The 17,728-nt window shown below is 30.6% G+C and overlaps 2 protein-coding genes across 3 annotated transcripts; one reads left to right on the top strand and one right to left on the bottom strand.

Moving 5' to 3' along the window:
* Positions 1 to 8,063: 8,063 nt before the first annotated feature.
* Positions 8,064 to 11,322, top strand: LOC110665678 (uncharacterized). 2 transcript variants are annotated; one of them, XM_058147407.1, is made up of 12 exons: positions 8,064 to 8,340; positions 8,539 to 8,858; positions 8,941 to 9,015; positions 9,091 to 9,149; positions 9,244 to 9,379; positions 9,464 to 9,560; positions 9,641 to 9,707; positions 10,041 to 10,139; positions 10,328 to 10,417; positions 10,504 to 10,658; positions 10,773 to 10,874; positions 10,992 to 11,322. In XM_058147407.1, exons 2-12 carry the CDS (start codon positions 8,657 to 8,659, stop codon positions 11,158 to 11,160), a joined length of 1,251 nt encoding a protein of 416 aa, XP_058003390.1. In that variant the 5' UTR covers positions 8,064 to 8,340; positions 8,539 to 8,656; the 3' UTR covers positions 11,161 to 11,322. The 2 variants fall into 2 exon arrangements, with proteins under 2 accessions (XP_058003390.1, XP_021681581.2); XM_021825889.2 differs by having other exon boundaries at positions 8,066 to 8,340; positions 8,622 to 8,858.
* Positions 11,323 to 14,634: 3,312 nt separating this feature from the next.
* Positions 14,635 to 17,498, bottom strand: LOC110665694 (CASP-like protein 1F2). Its single transcript, XM_021825906.2, has 3 exons — positions 17,100 to 17,498; positions 16,875 to 17,004; positions 14,635 to 15,012 (listed from the first exon to the last, which is right to left on the bottom strand). Exons 1-3 carry the CDS (start codon positions 17,333 to 17,335, stop codon positions 14,788 to 14,790), a joined length of 591 nt encoding a protein of 196 aa, XP_021681598.2. The 5' UTR covers positions 17,336 to 17,498; the 3' UTR covers positions 14,635 to 14,787.
* Between the last annotated feature and the right edge of the window lie 230 nt (positions 17,499 to 17,728).

Genomic DNA, 17,728 nt, shown 5'->3' with positions numbered 1-17,728 from the left:
TATTCCTGAAGGTTTCTCCGATGAAGGGAGTTATGAGATTTGGAAAGAAGGGTAAGTTGGCACCTCGGTATATTAGACTTTTTGAGGTTGCTGATAGAGTTGGAGCAGTTGCCTACCGGTTGGAGCTACCACCCAACCTTTCTCATGTTCATCCCGTGTTTCACATCTCTATGCTCAGGAAATACATTCCTGATCCTTCTCATGTGCTACAGCCGGATGTAATAGAGCTAAAAGAAAACTTGACGTTTGAGGAGCAACCTGTAGCCATTGTGGACTACCAAGTGAGGCAGCTAAGATCAAAACAGATCCCTATGGTTAAGGTTTTGTGGAGGAGCCAGTCAGTGGAAGAGTACACCTGGGAGTCAGAATGGAATATGCGTAGCAAATACCCTTATCTGTTCAATGTGTAATCCTGTACTTTATTCTGCATTGTGTAAAATTCGAGGATGAATTTTCTGTAAAGGGGGAAGAATGCAACACCCCTAATTTTTAAATTTATTATTTTTGGGAAAATATTGATGTTTTAATTTTATTTAAAATTTTAGAAAATTATTTGAAATTTTTTGGATTTTCAAAATCAGGTTTGATTTCCTGAAAATATAAAACTTTGATGATTTTTAAAAAAATTAATTTAAAGACCACGTGGCAAAACTAAAAATATATTTGGAGTCTACAAATTTTTCTGAGTTTTCTAGAATTTTTTCGAAATTTTTGGGCCTCGTTTTCAATCCCAAGGCAAAGTAAAAATTCAAAATTTTGAATCCTGAATAGAAACGGCCGAATCGAACCGGACCAGATCGGACCGGCCGAATCGGGCTGGCTCCCTTTTTCTTCTTCTTCTCCTCTCCCGCGCGCGTTCTCCTTCCTCTCTCTCTCTCTCTCCCTCCCGTTTTCTCTCTCCTCCCACCCCAGCCCGCCGGCCAGCCGCCTCCCCCGCTGGCGCACCTCCCCAGCTGCCCCAGCTCGCCGGCCGTCGCCTGGAGAGCCAGCAAGCGTCGCACAAAGCGACGCAATGCGCGCGCTCTACCCTTCGACTTCCCGGCCGAAATCTGACCAATCCGACTACCGATTGAGCCTGGTTTTGTGTCTAAACCCATCTACTCGTCGAGAGCTTTCCATAGACACCAAGAACACCAAAATCCATTGAGCGGTTTGTCCAATTTTTGCCTGGAAAGTTTTAGCCCATTTTGATTTTTGGGCTAGATTTCTCGCAAACCGTGAACCCCACGAGAAAACCGAGAGTACCAGAGCGCTCCACTCGTCGAGAGCTTCATAGGAATATAAATTTTAAATTTTTTCGATACCGTTTTTCGGTGGGTCTCACGGAACTTCGTAGTGTTTTTCCGAGCATTAAATGAGCTTAGAAAATTCTGTAAAATTTATGTACTAACCCCCATGTTATGGGCTTCGTGTAGGTATCTTCAATTCGCATAAATTCGATAGTTGTCCGGGTCTGTGAATTTCTGGTCAGATAGACCGGTTACCGAAAAAGTCTCCGAATTGGATCAGCATAGGTAAACTCGAACTTTACTTTTTCGTAATTTTCTAGTGCTTAAATGGGATTAAAAATCTGTAAAATATTTGTGGTAGCTCAAAAAATTATGATTCTTTTTGCAATAGCCTAGTAGTATTGCTAAGGACCGCGGGGCAAAGTTTTAGAATTTTTAGAGCTTATTTAGGCAATTTTTGCAAAAATGATCAATTATAAGGACTAAACTGTAAATTTACATATTGTGATTGATGATTGTTTGGATGGGCCCAGGAGGGGCTATGTGATGTGATTGAGTTGTGAGTGTATGATTTGCGAATATAAAAGTGCGTTTTGAGCCCTTTTGCAGGTTGGGTAGGTCCTAGGTATAGGGGAGACTCTGCCGGATTTTCGGCACGACTTAGGACGTATTTGGTCATTTTCTTAGTTTGTATTGAGTCAAATTTATTAAGTGATTGTAATACAATTGTCAAGTGAGCCGGGACAGCCTTCTTCCTCCACCCAGCTGTAATACAATTTATGTCCAATTACATAAATTAAAGTGTTAAATGCCATAATAGGCCTAATGTGATTGGTTTGGATAGGTTGGCATGCCAATAGGGTTCTGTTAGCAGTACTGCATATGGCTTCATACCATTCTGTGTTTCATGGCTTCCCATGCCATTCTGTGACATAATAGCCTTTGGCTATGTTATTTGAGTTGTTACACTCAGGTTTAAACCTTGATGATTATTACAGCTTATTAGTTGTTCTGTTGCACACCGGGAGACACAATGTGACCGATGGTGTGATGGTCCGAAGTACTTAGTACCCAATGCCAGTTTACCCATTTATCCAGTCCAGTCGACTAATATGGGTTACTCGGGCAATGATAATAAACCTTACCAAATTTTAATTGAATAATACTGCGAATAATATTAGAAATTAAGTCTACTAAAAAATGTAAACATACATTCTGCATACTTATTTTTATTATATTTTATTTTATTTTATATTGTCACCACTAACCAGAATTGCTTAGCGCGTCGCTTTTGCCACGCGCAGGTACTGAAGACCTAGCTGGGGAGCCCAGCAGACATCAGACCGAGTGAGCCTTCAGATTTGCATCCGGAGTCCAGAGTCACCTCACCTCTGCAGTGCATATGGTAGGACATTAGGTTTTTTGGTAGCATTTTGTATTTTGTATTAGTTTTGGGATTGTAACTATAAACTCTTGAAATTATTTGATGATGTAAATATATGAAACTTCATATTATTGAAATTTTCTGTATATTATGTTGAGAAATATTTATGAATGTGCTTCCGGTAATGAAGTGAAAAGAAAAATTTCTAAAAATTGTGTTGTGATTTGAGATTGAGATTTTGAGATTGACTTGAAATGTGTATAATGGAGTTTGGATTTGGAAATTATATTGAAAGTGTTTTTAAACTGGTTCAGAAGAACTGTTTTTCCAATTTACAGCCGGCACTTTGCCGGATTTTCTATAAAATTTGCGAAAAAATTCAGATTTATAAAAAATTATAAATAAATGAATTAAAAAGGGATATATTGTAATTAAAATATGAATTGGTGCTCTGGTACACTGAGTGTCATAACTTGCTCGGCTATACTATAGACGAGTAAGGGGTGTCACAAATTTTTATTGAACGGTTTGTGCATATCGAGCCTGAGAAATTTTAGCCCTTTTTTTACTTTTAGGCTAGATTTTTCACAAATCGTGAACCCCACTGAAATTCCAGTGCGCTCCACTCGTCGAGAGCTTTGTAACAACACTAATTTGGAATTTTTTTGACATCGAAAATCAAGTGGGTCCCATGAATTTACTAGTAATTTTTTAGGTCTTTAATGAGCTTTTTTAATTAAATAAAAATTATATTCTAACTTCTGGTGTTGTAGGCTTCGCGTAGGTGTTTTAGTTTCGAGAAAATTTCATCGGCGATTGGGACTGTATTTTCAGGTTAGACAGGCAAACTACTGAACCTACTTCGGAAGTGGATTAATATTATAGTGTTTTTCACCATTTTCAGAAGCTTCAGATGTGTTTCAGGTGTCAAAATTGGCATAGATAAATCAGAACTCCAATTTACCCTTTTTGCTTAATGCTAAGTTTAGAATAAAATTTATAAAATATTCGTGAATAGCCAGAAAATTATAATTCCTTTTGCAATAGTAAAATAGCATTGTTAAAGACTGCGGGGCATTATTATAAAATTTTTGGAGTTAGTTTGGATAGTTTTTGCAAAATGTTAGTTTTAAACTTAATAGTTGAATTGTGTAGTTATGTGAATTTTGACTGGTTTGGCAGGCCTAGGAGGAGCAATATATTGTTGTTGTTGTGTTGTGGGCCTGAGGCCATTGGATTAGGAAGTGTTGTTTAAGATGCCTTGTAGGTTAGGTAGGTCTAGGTACAGAAAAAATTCTGTCAGATTTCCAGTATAAATTTAGATTGTCCTTAACTCTTAAGTACTTATTTTGTTTTAATATTGATAAATTCATAAATATAATTATTTAGGTGATCTGAGTCAACCTTTCTCCTCTTCGCAGTCACATCAGTGATCTTCGGTTAATCTGTAAGTAAATATTGATTTTATTTATAATTTTAATATTAATAATTTATATTCAAGGTATGCTCATGCATTCACGTATATGCATGTATATATTTAGTTAAACACTATGCACATTATTTTGTTGCATACTTTATTGAACTTGTTTGTGAATGTCACCTTAAGATAGTTTGGAGCTATGTGCATGTGTTGGTGTGTGTATGGTATGGATGTAGACTTGGGTAAGAAGGGTAATTGAGGCTAGAGCTTGACTTATTGGGACCCGATCCTTATATATGAATAAGTTAGGGTGAGTACGACTTTGAGTTGATCTCGCTGACTCTCGCACTTAGATTATTAAGCGAAAGTCCGACTTGAGTTAACCTCGCTAGCAGGTATTAGAATTAAGTGAGCTTTGTATAGGGGATCAGCTCTCATATATATATTGATGTGACACACGGGTGTGTGAGTACTTCAAATTATCTTTTGTGCAAATATTATTTGAATTATTTGATACTATGTGCTTATGCTGCATTTTATACATAGAAAATGCATTAGGTCTAGATAGTTATAAAAATTATATTTAAAATTAATATCTTACTCTATAAGTCGAACGCAAACCCCTGTTCAACTATTTTTTCTCAGGTGACAAGTGAACTTATTGAAAATAACCTGCTTTCTTTTTCGCAGGTTTAACCAGAAAAGTTTAGTTGTGTTTGTATTATCTTTTGTTCAATTTTAGAACTTTGCATGTACCAGTAGCGTATTATTTTTATTTAGGGTTGTAATGACTTAATTTTCTGGAATTGTAAACTTAGTTATGTGAGATACCTGGATGCATGAGATATTTATTACTGTTAATGGAGGGAGCTGAGCTCCAAATTGTTGATTTATTTATATTGAGAATTGTGAGGGTGAGCTAAGCTCCCCATATTATTATTTTTATTTGTTTACAGGTCAAGTGAGTTAGTGCTCTTGTTGGATAGTCCAAATTATTACTGGACTCTATCTGTTTATTTTTTTGAAATTGGATTATTTTACGGGCTAGAAATAATTAGGTTTACTATGGGTTTCGGGAGCTTTATACTGACCCAAGTTCTAATGCCGGTCCGGCCTAGAAATCGGGTCGAGTTCAGGTTTTACATGTTGAGTATCCATTACCCAAACTCGTTTATATAAATATTTAATTAAATATAAAATATTTTTTTTATAATAATATTTATAAATTTTATATATTTTGTTTTATATAAAATAAAATTGAAATATTTTATGAAATTATTAAATATTTAAAATACAAATTATTAATAAAAATAATTTTTAGTATAGATTATTAATTAAAATATATAAAATTAAATGAGTTTGAGTATTTACCGGATAATAATAATCAAGTTTGAAATAGGTTCAGGTAAGCTTTAAGAATATTAATCAGATTCGCGTTCAGATTTAAATAGAGTGATTTTCATGGGTACTGTCATCCCTTGTCAAGCCATATAAAAGGTAGAGAGTTAAGTAGAGATAAGGTCGAAAGAAAAAGAGACAAAATTTTGCAAAAGGTTCCTACAACTAAAAACCTATCTCCCATCTCATTTTCTTTAAAAGTGCTAGCACTCGAGCTCTCTTGCCCCCTTTCTCTCAGAAGAGTTGTATAGATTTCTCCACTAAAAGTCTCTATGGATTTCTGTTAAAGGCCGCACAAATAGACAGTTTGTGATTTGCAACAATAAATCACCCAAATGATTTGATTATCTTAATGAAGCGTTTTGAAGTAATTGGTTCTTGATAAATATACAATGGCGGAGAGGTGAGAGCTAGGGGTGGCCATAGCCCCCAAACTTATATATAGGCTCCTCCAAATTTAATAAATGACATTTAAAATATAGGACACAATTATATTATAAGTCTTGATCCTAACATTTTAAAAAATATTTTAATAGGTATAGTAAAATTTTATTTTTTTTATTAATTAATCTCTTATGGTGTTGTATATTTTTATTTTTTTACTAATTGATATTAAATTTTTTATTAGTCTCTAATAATTTATATATTGTGATTTAAATTGATGTAATAAAATTATTTGGTTGTCATAAAAAAATATAAAGGCTTATTTAAAAATTAGTTATTCAAATTTTATATTTACAAATTTTAATTATTTGAAAATTAAATATAAGTTAATCTAATAATTTTTTATCCATAATCTAAGATCAAGTGGAGTTTTTCCATTTTTATTGTTGCTCTCCATTTTATTTTATGGATAAATATAATATTTTTTTTTAATCTTCTCATTTTAATTTTTCTCCTCTATTTTGTTAAAATTAAAAAATTATTTTATTTACACATATAACAAGTAGATAAATTTATTTATTTCAACTCTCATATATATTTTAGTTTGGTTAACTTAACATTCGTTTACATTTGTATGATATATTTACCTTATTATTTTGTTGATTTTTATTTTTTTTCACATTAATTCAATTTTAGTGATAATTATTTTTTAATTTTATGTTATTATGCCATATAATCTAGTTATTTAGGTTTATATTTTATTTTTTAACTTTGAATTTTTGAATTTTATATAACGATGTGATAAAATACTTTAATGTCGATAATTTTTAAATAATTTAATTTATGTTATAAAGTTATATAATGAACTATAATTTTGCAATACTTATATTTATTATAGAAATTTTATTAAATTGTTTTAATCGATAAAAAATTCTTATAACTTGATATTTTGTAACATGTTTATGTAGGAAAAATGGCAAAAATATCCTAAACTTTCAAGATTTTACAATTGCACCCTATACTTTTTTTTAACAACTAATCTATTGGATGCGATTTAATTGCACCCTACTCTCATAAACTTTATTAAACTTAACAGAGTATGCCACGTCAGTCATGCCTAATCACCATTAACTTAAGCTAATCACCTCTAATCTCTAATTAACATCTAATCTTAATAATCCCTACAATCAATAAACTCATTCCCAACTTTAATTCTACTAAACTGAAACAATTTAATTCACATGTAAGTTGAGTGTTATTGTTTAGAGAAATTATTAGGCGTATCCGGTGTACATGCACTATCTTTCTCAATCATGCGGAATTCATTTTTTATATTATAAGGAGAGCTCACTTTTTTGTGAAAGATGAAGCACTATTTTTTTATATTCCCGATATATCTAATAAATAGTTCATTGTTTTCATGCGCCTACGCAGGGGGAGAGAAATCCTAATCCCTGATTTGATGGAATTTGCACGAAAAATTCAGATTGATTAAAACACTTGAAAGCAAATTAGATAGCTTTTTGGTGAACTTTCCATTATCTTTTCCTGCCGCCCCATTAAACATGATTTGAACATAGAGATTTCAAATCTTTATCCTTTGAATGTCCCATCCGATCAGTAAGATTTAGACAAGAAACTTGCCAATGAAGATCTCAAATTCTTGTAGCTAGGATATGATATTTTTTTATCACGTAAACACCCCGCAACAGCAAACCCATGTTACAGTATTCTGGTTCTAGCTAGTTTAATCTGGGCTGGAAATGAGCCCCAATGTCCGGTAAGGCCAAACTGTAAGAACATCATGGGATATACTCTGATATGAATGAACCTGGCTGTCCTGATGCTGATCATGTAGGACGGTGGTAAATTCATTTAATTTCTTAGTTACTAATTGCAGGAAGGAAGGTGGCAGATTTATTACAAAACCCTGCACGATTGGTGACAGATCCATGGACAATCACCGCAACTGTGCAATTTAAATATCATTTGGCTCTAGGACCACATGTACATGAGAAGAGTAACAATTCAACTTGCTTGTCTAAGCTATCTGTTGAATCGAATGTGGATGTTTCTAATCAATTTCCATTTCCAAACTAACAAAATATAAAATAAATATGTTTAACAACCGGCAATCCAATTTACCTTAAATCCAAAGCCATGTGCTATTTTCCAAAATCAAAATCACTAAAACTAAAGGAGTACAAAAATAAAAAATGCATTGGCTTGTTGTCGTCATTTGATGTGAAATGGTAATCTTCAATGAACCCATCATTATCTGAAGCTTTATTTGGATTAAAGAAATAATACCAATACATGTTCATGGGGACATTTCAAAGACCTCCTTTAACTGCGCAGAGACTTCTGTGACTCCTCCATGTGAGCCATGTCTCGGTCACTGAGCTTCATTTCCCAGATTCTTCTTCTCTCTCTCTCTCTCTCTCTGATATTAAGAGATACCACCATTTCTAAATGCACCCTCGAAGCTTCATTTCTTTCTTACTTCTCTCTTTCCTCTGCACGCAGTAAGTCATTTCATTTCAAGAAATCTTTCCTTCTGTAATTTTGTTTTTCAATTATATTAATCTGTTTGCTTCCATTCTTTCCTTCCAGCTACATTAATAGGTTCTAAGCTTTGAACCTACTACTTCTCAATAAGTGCACCCATATAGCTTCATTATTTCAAGAATTCTTGATACTTGCAATTATTTTATCTTGGACAGCTATTTCCAGTCATTGCTCATTTCATTTCAACTGAAACTGAAGTGTAGAGATGTACTAACGTGGCATGACATATTTTGGATAGGATGTCAAGTTTGAGAGAAATTGCAAGAAGAAACAATGGGTTGCACTGCTTCTATCCATGCAGTTGGGAGGAGAAAGAAGAAGCCAAGTATACCAGAAGTGGTAGTATATGTTCCTTCAATGCGAATACCAACACAATCTGATCTTCAAAGGTCACTTAAAGGTCTAATTCCTCGAGATCTTGTGGATAGATTGGCCTGTCTTCGCAATCAGATTAGTTTAGTGGCAGAGGATACTGGTCTGACCTCATTATCCCAATTTTTTTATTTCTTCCATGTTCTGTTTGCTGAGTAATTTACTAATGTTGATTGGTATTTCAGGTGGAACTGCTATAACTGAATTAACTCGAGCATTGGAGGAGTATTTGTCTATTCTAATTGGACTTACTAAGAAAGGTAACAGATTTTTTTTTTTTTAAATCTCTCCACTGTCTGCCTCTATCTTTAATGAATTGTGTGTATATATTTCAGAAAATGGTCTCCAGGACTTAGTTGAATTCAAGTGGAAAAGTTTAGAAGATGGCAGACATGTAAGATTATCAAAATTGTTTAATCTTTTGTTCATAGAGCAATACCCTTGAATACCTCTGGACTGGTAATTGGCATTGAAATGTGACTGAACAGGAAAACCCTGTGTCAAACTCCTGGTTTGAATTACTATCCGTCCTTCATATGATGGCAATCCTGACTTTGTCAGAGGCTGACTCATTGATGATCCCAAAGGATCACTTTGTTTCTGGCACAAGGGTTGTAACTTCAGGTTCATACCTTTATCCTTAAAGCTTTGTATAATGATGATCTTGAATTATTTATTCACACAATTAAAGGTATTTTTGTACCTCAGATTGTAAGAGGGATGCTGTTGATTTACTGCTTAAGGCAGCAGGATACCTGGAATTCTGTGTTCGGGAAGTACTGGTTCGCATTCCAGAAGATGTCAAGTGCGTACAGAGATATGTTTTTCTTACAACTTAGGATCATTGATGTCTCATAACCTTTGATTTTAACTTTGTGTTCATAGGAAAAGGTTTTCGAAAGACTTGCAAGATGGTGTGTTGGAGGCTATGTCCATTCAAGCACTAGGCCAGGTAGTTATTACTTAATGAATCTGCAATTGTTGTACTTTTTCCCCCTTTTCTGATGCCCTGTATTGGTCCTTGAAAATCATGTCCATTTTACCTTTACCAGTGGATCACAAGTACAAAACCTATATGATTAGTTTCCATCAGAATGGAAGTGATCCAATACAAAGCAAATTGCAAATTTCAAAAATTTTAAAAAAAGAAAGAAGGGGTCAAACTCAATTCTGAAGTAGAGAAATTTTAAAAAAGAAAGAAGGGGTCAAACTCAATTCTGAAGTAGAGAATTTGGGTTTAAAGACTTCAAATGTGAGTGAAAACTGATATTGTAGACAAATTCAGGGAACTGAAGTTCAGCTTGGTTTAGCTGTTGAAAGTCAGAAGGCCACTTTATCAGTAAAGAGGAGGTTGGCATGTGAGCAACTGATTTACTTCGGTCAGGTAGAACCTTTGGCCTCTACTTCTATGTAGATATATTTTTTGAAGCCTCTTTGTGCAGATTTCAACCATCAAGCAACAGAACAATTAGATTAAATCTAGGAACATCCAATTGAAAATTTCTGCTCAATTCATTTAGGATCTTGTACTGTTTCTCATGGTGTGACGTTCTTCGTTCTATGCTTGGTCAGGCTTATCACTGTCTATCAGGATGTGAAATGAATCATGAAAATGGAAAGAAGCATCTCCGGTTCATTAAGTGGAAGTTCCTTGAAGCAAAGGTTTATCTTATTAATGTTTTACTCTGAAGTTTGATTGCTGCATTTTCGTAAATTTTCCACTTCCTAATTCTGATTGATATAATTAGGCAGCAGCTTACTACTACCATGGTCTGATCCTTAACAAAGGTAATGAACCAGCCTGTCACGTTAGCGCAGTATGTTGTTTTCTTGCTGCAGAAGATCTTCTAACAGAGAGCAAGAAGGCTTGCTTAAGCTTTTGCCTTGCAGCTCCTGTTACCAGGTTGGTATTAACAATGCTATGTTTTGTCAAGAAGCATGTGGAAATGATCTAGATTCTTCTATCGCAATCCTTGAAAATTTTTTGTGTTCACAATCAATTTATTTTCCTGGCAAGATCTCCTCCATTGTGGGGTGCTATGAAGCACTTGCATCAGAAAATTCCTGAAGTTGCTTCAAAGAAATCTCAGATGTATGGCTACCTGTTGGAAGAAGAGAAGTAAGCAGTTTTGTACTTAATCTCATTTCAACTCAATTCAATTTCATTTATAAACTTATCACTCTAATGGTGAATTTAGAAATTTAAGTGAAATTCATGATAATAATGACGGTGCAGGGCTTTGCAAGCATTGCCTGACCTGCCAGATTTCCAACTGTCGTTAAGACCCGACGAATATGCATTGCCTGAAATGGATGAGGCCTGGAATAGAGTAAGGTGGCAACTCCAGAAACAGTCCTTGAAGGAAAATCTCAAAGATTCTGAAGATGAGATTGAAACTGAATGACACCATTTTATCAACCTTTCTTCTTCTGATATATACTTTTTTCTTCCCTTTTCCCCCTTATCTTGGTGCTCTGAACTTCATTAGCTTACCGTAGATATCTTGTAAGGTTCTTGATATGTGTCTTGCATTCCCAAATCTAATGTAAATTCTGTTTTACTTTTAGATTTTGTATGATCATGGACCATAGGAGGGCCCTATATCAAACCAAAGGGTATACAAATAGCTCCATAACTCAGGTGTTCTACTTTGATTGCAAAACAAAAAATCAGGATTTGCTTGAATGTTTAAGCTACATAGTGAAATGGAGCTGTTAGAATTGCAGTGTGAGATAGGAGAGATTATTAGGTACTCTGTACACACAGACTCTTATCATAATTATATAAGGTCTATTATCTATATTACAATGAGAGCATACAATTTTATGAGAGTGCATTATTTTCATGCGCTTCATAAGTATATTATAACTAATTAAATGCCCATGTAAATACACGTGGATATATTAATTTTTAATTTTAATATTTAAATTATTAACAATTTTATATTTAAATTTAATATTAACTAATTATAATAAAAAATATAAATTTAATATTACATAAATTATTAAAAGGCATATATAAATGTTAAAATAAATAATTATTAACATAAACTTACATTAATATGATTATAAAAAATGTTATAAATAAAAAGCAAAATAAAAAAAAAAAACTTTCATTTAAAAAATTGAAATTAACGAAATAATATTTTTCAAGTGCGATAATATGAGATTATTTAAATACTATTACATAAATTATACATTAACTATATGTAAACAGGTTTAAAATAGAAAATATTTATGCATAGAATAAAAATAAAAAGAGATTAAATTTAGTATAAATAATTAATAATTAATTAATTAATAATTATAAAATAAGACAAACTCTTTATAGGTATGTCATGTGGTAACATTATAAAAAATAATGTCATGTATCAATACCTTAAAAAAATTTATCTGCTTTATAAATTTTTCAGGAAAGTAGATATATATTCTTCCATTGGGATAATAGCTAAACCGCAAAAAATTTTTAGCACTTTCATATATTCCCACAAGAAAAAGGTGGAAAAAAAATCTTAATATGTTTTATTTTCTTTGTAAGTTATTAGTATTATTATTATTATTATTATTATTCTGCCAAAACTTTAATTTATATAATAAAAATTCTCAAACTTAAATTTAAATATCACTAAAATTCCTATAACTTGCTATTATAAGTTTTTAGATTAACTTATAGCTAAATTTTATTTATCATCTCTCAATTTGAATATGTTTATCATAATTGTCCTCTAACTTTATAGTCAATTTAAAATTTTAAATCTTGATATTGTCTATGAATCTCAAGTTGGCAAATCGATGTAATGGATATCGAATAGCCTGCAAACAAATAAAGATATGAAATTGCCAAATTGATAATAGCTAATAGAAAGTGAAAAATGAGCTATGTACCTTAGTAGGTGTTAGGAGCCTATTTATAGTGTGAGGAGCAACACATTCGTGTGATTCTCAAGATTTCATTGATTTACGTCCAACTGTAAACCCCCGTATGTTATAGAAATACAATATACCATATCAGTGATATTTTTTGTGATAATCTCACTTGCTCCAACGGCTTTTATCCTATCTTTACGTCTACCTGAACTCAACTTACTCATCCAAACTCAATCCGAACTATATTCTCAAAATATCTTTTTTGACCTCCTTGAGTTCGGTCTTGTTCCTTCTGCCTTGACATCATTGTCTTTGGACTAATCGTGTGATGAATCCGAACTTCTCATGATCAGATCGGATCTAGGAGATTCGACCCTTTAAGGATTGATTCGGCTTTTGGGTATGCTATATCATATCTTTATTTATTTTTATTTATTTAAAATAAATCATATTTTTAGATATAGTTCAATATTTTTTAAAATTTATAATTAATTATTTAATTTATCATATAAAAATATTATTTTTATAAATTTAATTTTAAGTTAACATCTAAAAGATTTATATCTAATTTATCTTAATTTCTTTGGTTTTATTTTAATGTAAAAAAAGTTAACAACATATAATTATTTTACTTTATTTTGAAAATATTTAAATCTAATTAAATATGGATGTTTTTTTTTATATAGATTGATATTATATATAGTTTTTGTTCTTATTTTTTAAATTAGCAAAATAATATATTTAATCTTTATTATCATTTAGTAGATTTTGTATTAATATTATTTATCTATTAAATAAAAATTTAAAAATTTTTGTGAGATAAATTAAAATTGAGGAATGTAGGTGGTATATTTATTGAAGTTGATGGATGATAAGTAAATTTTAATCATAAGTTAACTTCGAAACCTATAATAGCAGGTTACCAGAATTTTAATGATATTTAAATTGAAATATAGGCATTTTTATGATACAAATTAAAATTGAGAAATATCACTCCTATAACCAAGTAAATTGAGAAAGTACTATGAGTGAAATTAACCCCTTCTATATGCCTTAATTTCTAACTTCTATATCTTCCCAGAGTTTACTTGTAAAAAAATTCAAAAGTTCAAACCTGCTAAACCTTAAATTATTTTTATTATCTTCCTTTAGTTTATCCTATAAATTAAGTCTATAGTCTAGCCATTAATTAAACTAACAATTCAGTAATCAGCCTCCAGTGATTAATTAATTACTAGCTATTTAAGGACAATTGTAAAAGGTCAAGCTTTAAACTACAAAGGAAAATAATTTTACTTGTAGGCACCATTTGTTAAAAAATATTTTTTTACGTTTTCTAATATTTGAGCACTTAGAAAAATAAATCAAACGAAAAATATTTTTCTAATTAAAGGGAAAACTAAGTTATTTTTTATTTTTTAAATTTTTATAATCTTATTAAAGTTCTGTCTGTTAACTTATATATAAAAAATATTTTTTATAAAAAATATTTAAAAAAAAATATTTTTTATTAAAACATTTAAAAATATATATTTTTTATTAAAATATTTTCTGCCATTTGATTGTAATATTAAACTAATAGTATATATTTATATCATATATGCATAAGTAATTTCACATTTCAATAAGAATATTAAAATTTAGAAAATAAAAAATGACTTTTTTTTTAAAAAGACTTAATTTTTCCTTTGATCAAAAAAATATTTTATGTTAACTCATTTTGCTAAATGTCCAAACGTTAAAAAATGTAAAAAATGTTTTTTTTTTAAATTATATAAAACAAAACTTAAAATGTAAAAATAATTATATATATATGACATAAATACATATTATTAATTTAATGTTGTAACCAAATAGCGTAAAGTATTTTCATAGAAAATGAAAACATTTTTCATGAAAATATTTTTTTTCATATATAATATATTTTTTGGGAAACAAACTGTGTCAAATATCTAATTATTTGCTAACCCTTAATGACCCCATTAAGCTAAACTTTAGAACTAGCCAACGCATAATTAAATACACATACATAGATATTCTAATAATACTACATACAAGATCTTTTCTTTTCGCAAAATGTACATAGAAAGGCATGAATATATTGCCCTTTGACTCATCTGCTGCTGCAGGTGTAGTCTCTAAATTTCCTCAACAGAAACGCTAGCTCACTCGGTAGGTCGAGTCATAAGCTTGTGGGCAGAAAAAGCAGTAAGTGCAAGGTAGCAAAAGAAAGCTAGGTAAGATAAGACAAGAGAAGCCAAGACTTGGTTGCAAAATTTGCCCACATAATCACAAACGGCAACCCAATTCATCTCTTTTGCTCCATAGCGACTCACATAACCTATTGCAGTTGCTGCAGAGCATCCAGATATCAGCAGCACCATCATCACCTGCAATAAATTAGGAGATTTTTTAAATTTTTTTTAAAAAATATATATATGAAAAATTGGAGTAATAATAAATAAAGCAGAAGATAGGAGAAGTCAGAAGTCACCACTTAATTAAAAGAAAATAATGAATGTTGGAACAGTTCATGAGCTTTCTCTATCAATCAATAAATTTTTGACGGAAAGTTGGGAGCAAGTTTGAATAGCCCAAAAGTTTCTAGCTTTTTTTGTTTTTAAAGAAAACAAAAGTAAATAATTCACCTCAAGCTCAAGTCTTCTAGGGATCATATTAATTTTTTAAAAAAATGAAAATAAATTTTTATTTGATTTGATTTGATATACAAAATTTTATATAATCAAATACCTTAAATTTAACTAAAATAATATATTTTTTTTCTCAATAAAATAAGTAAATTTATGTAAAAATGAACTTCTAATGAAAAATATTTTATGAAAAATTAACTAATTAATTTTCATTTTTATTTATTTTCAAAGAGAATCAATATATGAAGCAATAAAAATGTTATGTTTCTATCTCCAACAAAACCCAATAAATATATTATTATTTTTATCATGAAAAAATATCACACTCAGTCACTCAATTTTATAAGTGTTTTTATAAAAATTACTAAAATTTAATTTTTTTTATAAAATTCACTGAATTTCAATTTAATTTTATAAAAATCACTGTAATCAAAAATTAAAAATTTTCACATTAACCTACTTACCTATCAATTATTTTATAAATAAAATTATCTTATTTTATTAGTTTATTTTAAAAAAGGATGTATAAGAGGCATTTAGTTACCCTTTCACCGTCAAATCTCTCTATTTTTTTTATTTCTTTTCTATTAGCAATGAGTGATTTTATTTGTAAAATAATTAACAAGTGAGTAAATTAACTTAAAATTTTTTAATTTACAGTTATAATAATTTTTATAAAACTAAATTAAAATTTATTAAATTTTATAAAAAAATTAAAATTTAATAATTTTTATAAAAATACTCATAAAATTAACTGTGATAATTACCCTCGTTATCATTGACAAAGTAATTTGACCTCTTCTTTCTTTTTCTTTTTTTTTTTTTTGTTTTCTTGCTATCAATTGAGTGGTAAAGGTTTTGTTAATTAACTAGTAGTTATCAGGCGACAATAAATAGATTTGGACTTCTATTTATTGAAGAAAATTAATTTAAACACAAAAAAATATAGCTTACCATATCATGCAAGAACAGGTAAAAAGAGTTCATAAGTGTTTTTATAAAAATTATTAAAATTTAAATTTTTTTATAAAATTTATTGAATTTCAATTTAATTTTATAAAAATCACTGTAATCAAAAATTAAAAATTTTCACATTAACCTACTTACCTATTAATTATTTTATAAATAAAATTATCTTATTTTATTAGTTTATTTAAAAAAAGATGTATAAGAGGCATTTAGTTACCTTTTCATTGTCAAATCTCTCTATTTTTTTATTTCTTTTCTCTTAGCAATAAGTGATTTTATTTGTAAAATAATTAACAAATCAATAAATTAACCTAAAAATTATTAATTTACAGTTATAATAATTTTTATAAAATTAAATTAAAATTTAATAAATTTTATAAAAAAATTAAAATTTAATAATTTTTATGAAAATACTCATATAAAATTAAGTGTGATAATTACCCTCGTTATTATTGACAAAGTATTTTGACCTCTTCTTTCTTTTTTTTCTTTTTTCTTTTTTTTGTTTTCTTGCTATCAATTGAGTGGTAAAGGTTTTGTTAATTAACTAGTAGTTATCAGGTGACAATAAATAGATTTGGACTTCTATTTATTGAAGAAAATTAATTTAAACACAAAAAAATATAGCTTACCATATCATGCAAGAACAGGTAAAAAGAGTTCATAAACTGTGCTGCTGCTGCTGAGCGGCTCCGAAGGCAAACAAGGATCAGTGAAAGCCCAGAGAAGCCACACACTACTGCATCTGCAACAACCAAGAACCTAAAAACACACACACGAACCTAATCAAATATCATATGGTACTTATAAATTATTCCTTAGTATAAATGGTTAGAGGAATTTTATTAAGCGCTTACTTGAAAGCAGAAGAGTAGCTGTAACGAGCCATAGTCCTGATCCCAAAGACTAAGACATCCTGACCGCTAGTAACCAGCACAGAGATCGAAGCCACTGTAAAAGCAATGGCTAAAACCCTGAACATGACATGGGCGATAAAGAAACTTCTGTTTGGTACTCGACTTGGGTATGAGAACCCTAAAGCCTTGAGTTGAAAACTACTAGTGTTCATTTCTTTAGCAGCTGCGGTTTCCATTGAAATATACCCTAGTGGAGATAGTACTGAATGAATTATAGAGAAGGTGGAAAGCAGGGGAGAAGATTGTGCATAAATTTATAGAAGAGAAATGTATTGAGACTTATTGTTAACACTTGTCAAGAAACCATAGGAGTAAAGCTAGTTTTGTTTGTAGGCTTCAAGAAAATAATAAAGTAAGGAACCCACCCAATTAAGTACGTAGAAGGGCATTTATGGCTTTCAGAGACCGAACCGTTTACCTCTCTTTAAAGACAATGTCCTTTCTATTATCTTTGGGTCTCAGCTCCAAGGTAGGGGTTAATATGTTGGTTCAACTGGTCAAGCTCAAGAGGACCCGGGACACAAGATCTTGGCTTTGAGTTATTTTCTCAACTAAGGTATGGGCAAAAT

Source organism: Hevea brasiliensis, chromosome 1 (genome assembly GCF_030052815.1).
Source record: "Hevea brasiliensis isolate MT/VB/25A 57/8 chromosome 1, ASM3005281v1, whole genome shotgun sequence".
In the NCBI taxonomy this organism is placed as follows: Eukaryota; Viridiplantae; Streptophyta; class Magnoliopsida; order Malpighiales; family Euphorbiaceae; genus Hevea; species Hevea brasiliensis.
The sequence above is the reverse complement of the archived record's forward strand: the minus strand, read 5'-3'. Positions and strand labels throughout refer to the sequence as shown.

What these genes read in the sequence shown, in the direction of transcription:
- LOC110665694 (XM_021825906.2), bottom strand. Translation starts at nt 17,335, where the DNA reads ATGGAAACCGCAGCTGCTAAAGAAATGAACACTAGTAGTTTTCAACTC. An exon ending in AGCTACTCTTCTGCTTTCAA is followed by an intron (nt 17,005 to 17,099) that starts GTAAGCGCTTAA and finishes GTGTGTTTTTAG; the next exon opens with GTTCTTGGTTGTTGCAGATG. An exon ending in ACCTGTTCTTGCATGATATG is followed by an intron (nt 15,013 to 16,874) that starts GTAAGCTATATT and finishes AATTTATTGCAG; the next exon opens with GTGATGATGGTGCTGCTGAT.
- LOC110665678 (XM_058147407.1), top strand. Translation starts at nt 8,657, where the DNA reads ATGGGTTGCACTGCTTCTATCCATGCAGTTGGGAGGAGAAAGAAGAAG. An exon ending in CCATTCAAGCACTAGGCCAG is followed by an intron (nt 9,708 to 10,040) that starts GTAGTTATTACT and finishes AGACAAATTCAG; the next exon opens with GGAACTGAAGTTCAGCTTGG. An exon ending in GGAAGTTCCTTGAAGCAAAG is followed by an intron (nt 10,418 to 10,503) that starts GTTTATCTTATT and finishes TGATATAATTAG; the next exon opens with GCAGCAGCTTACTACTACCA.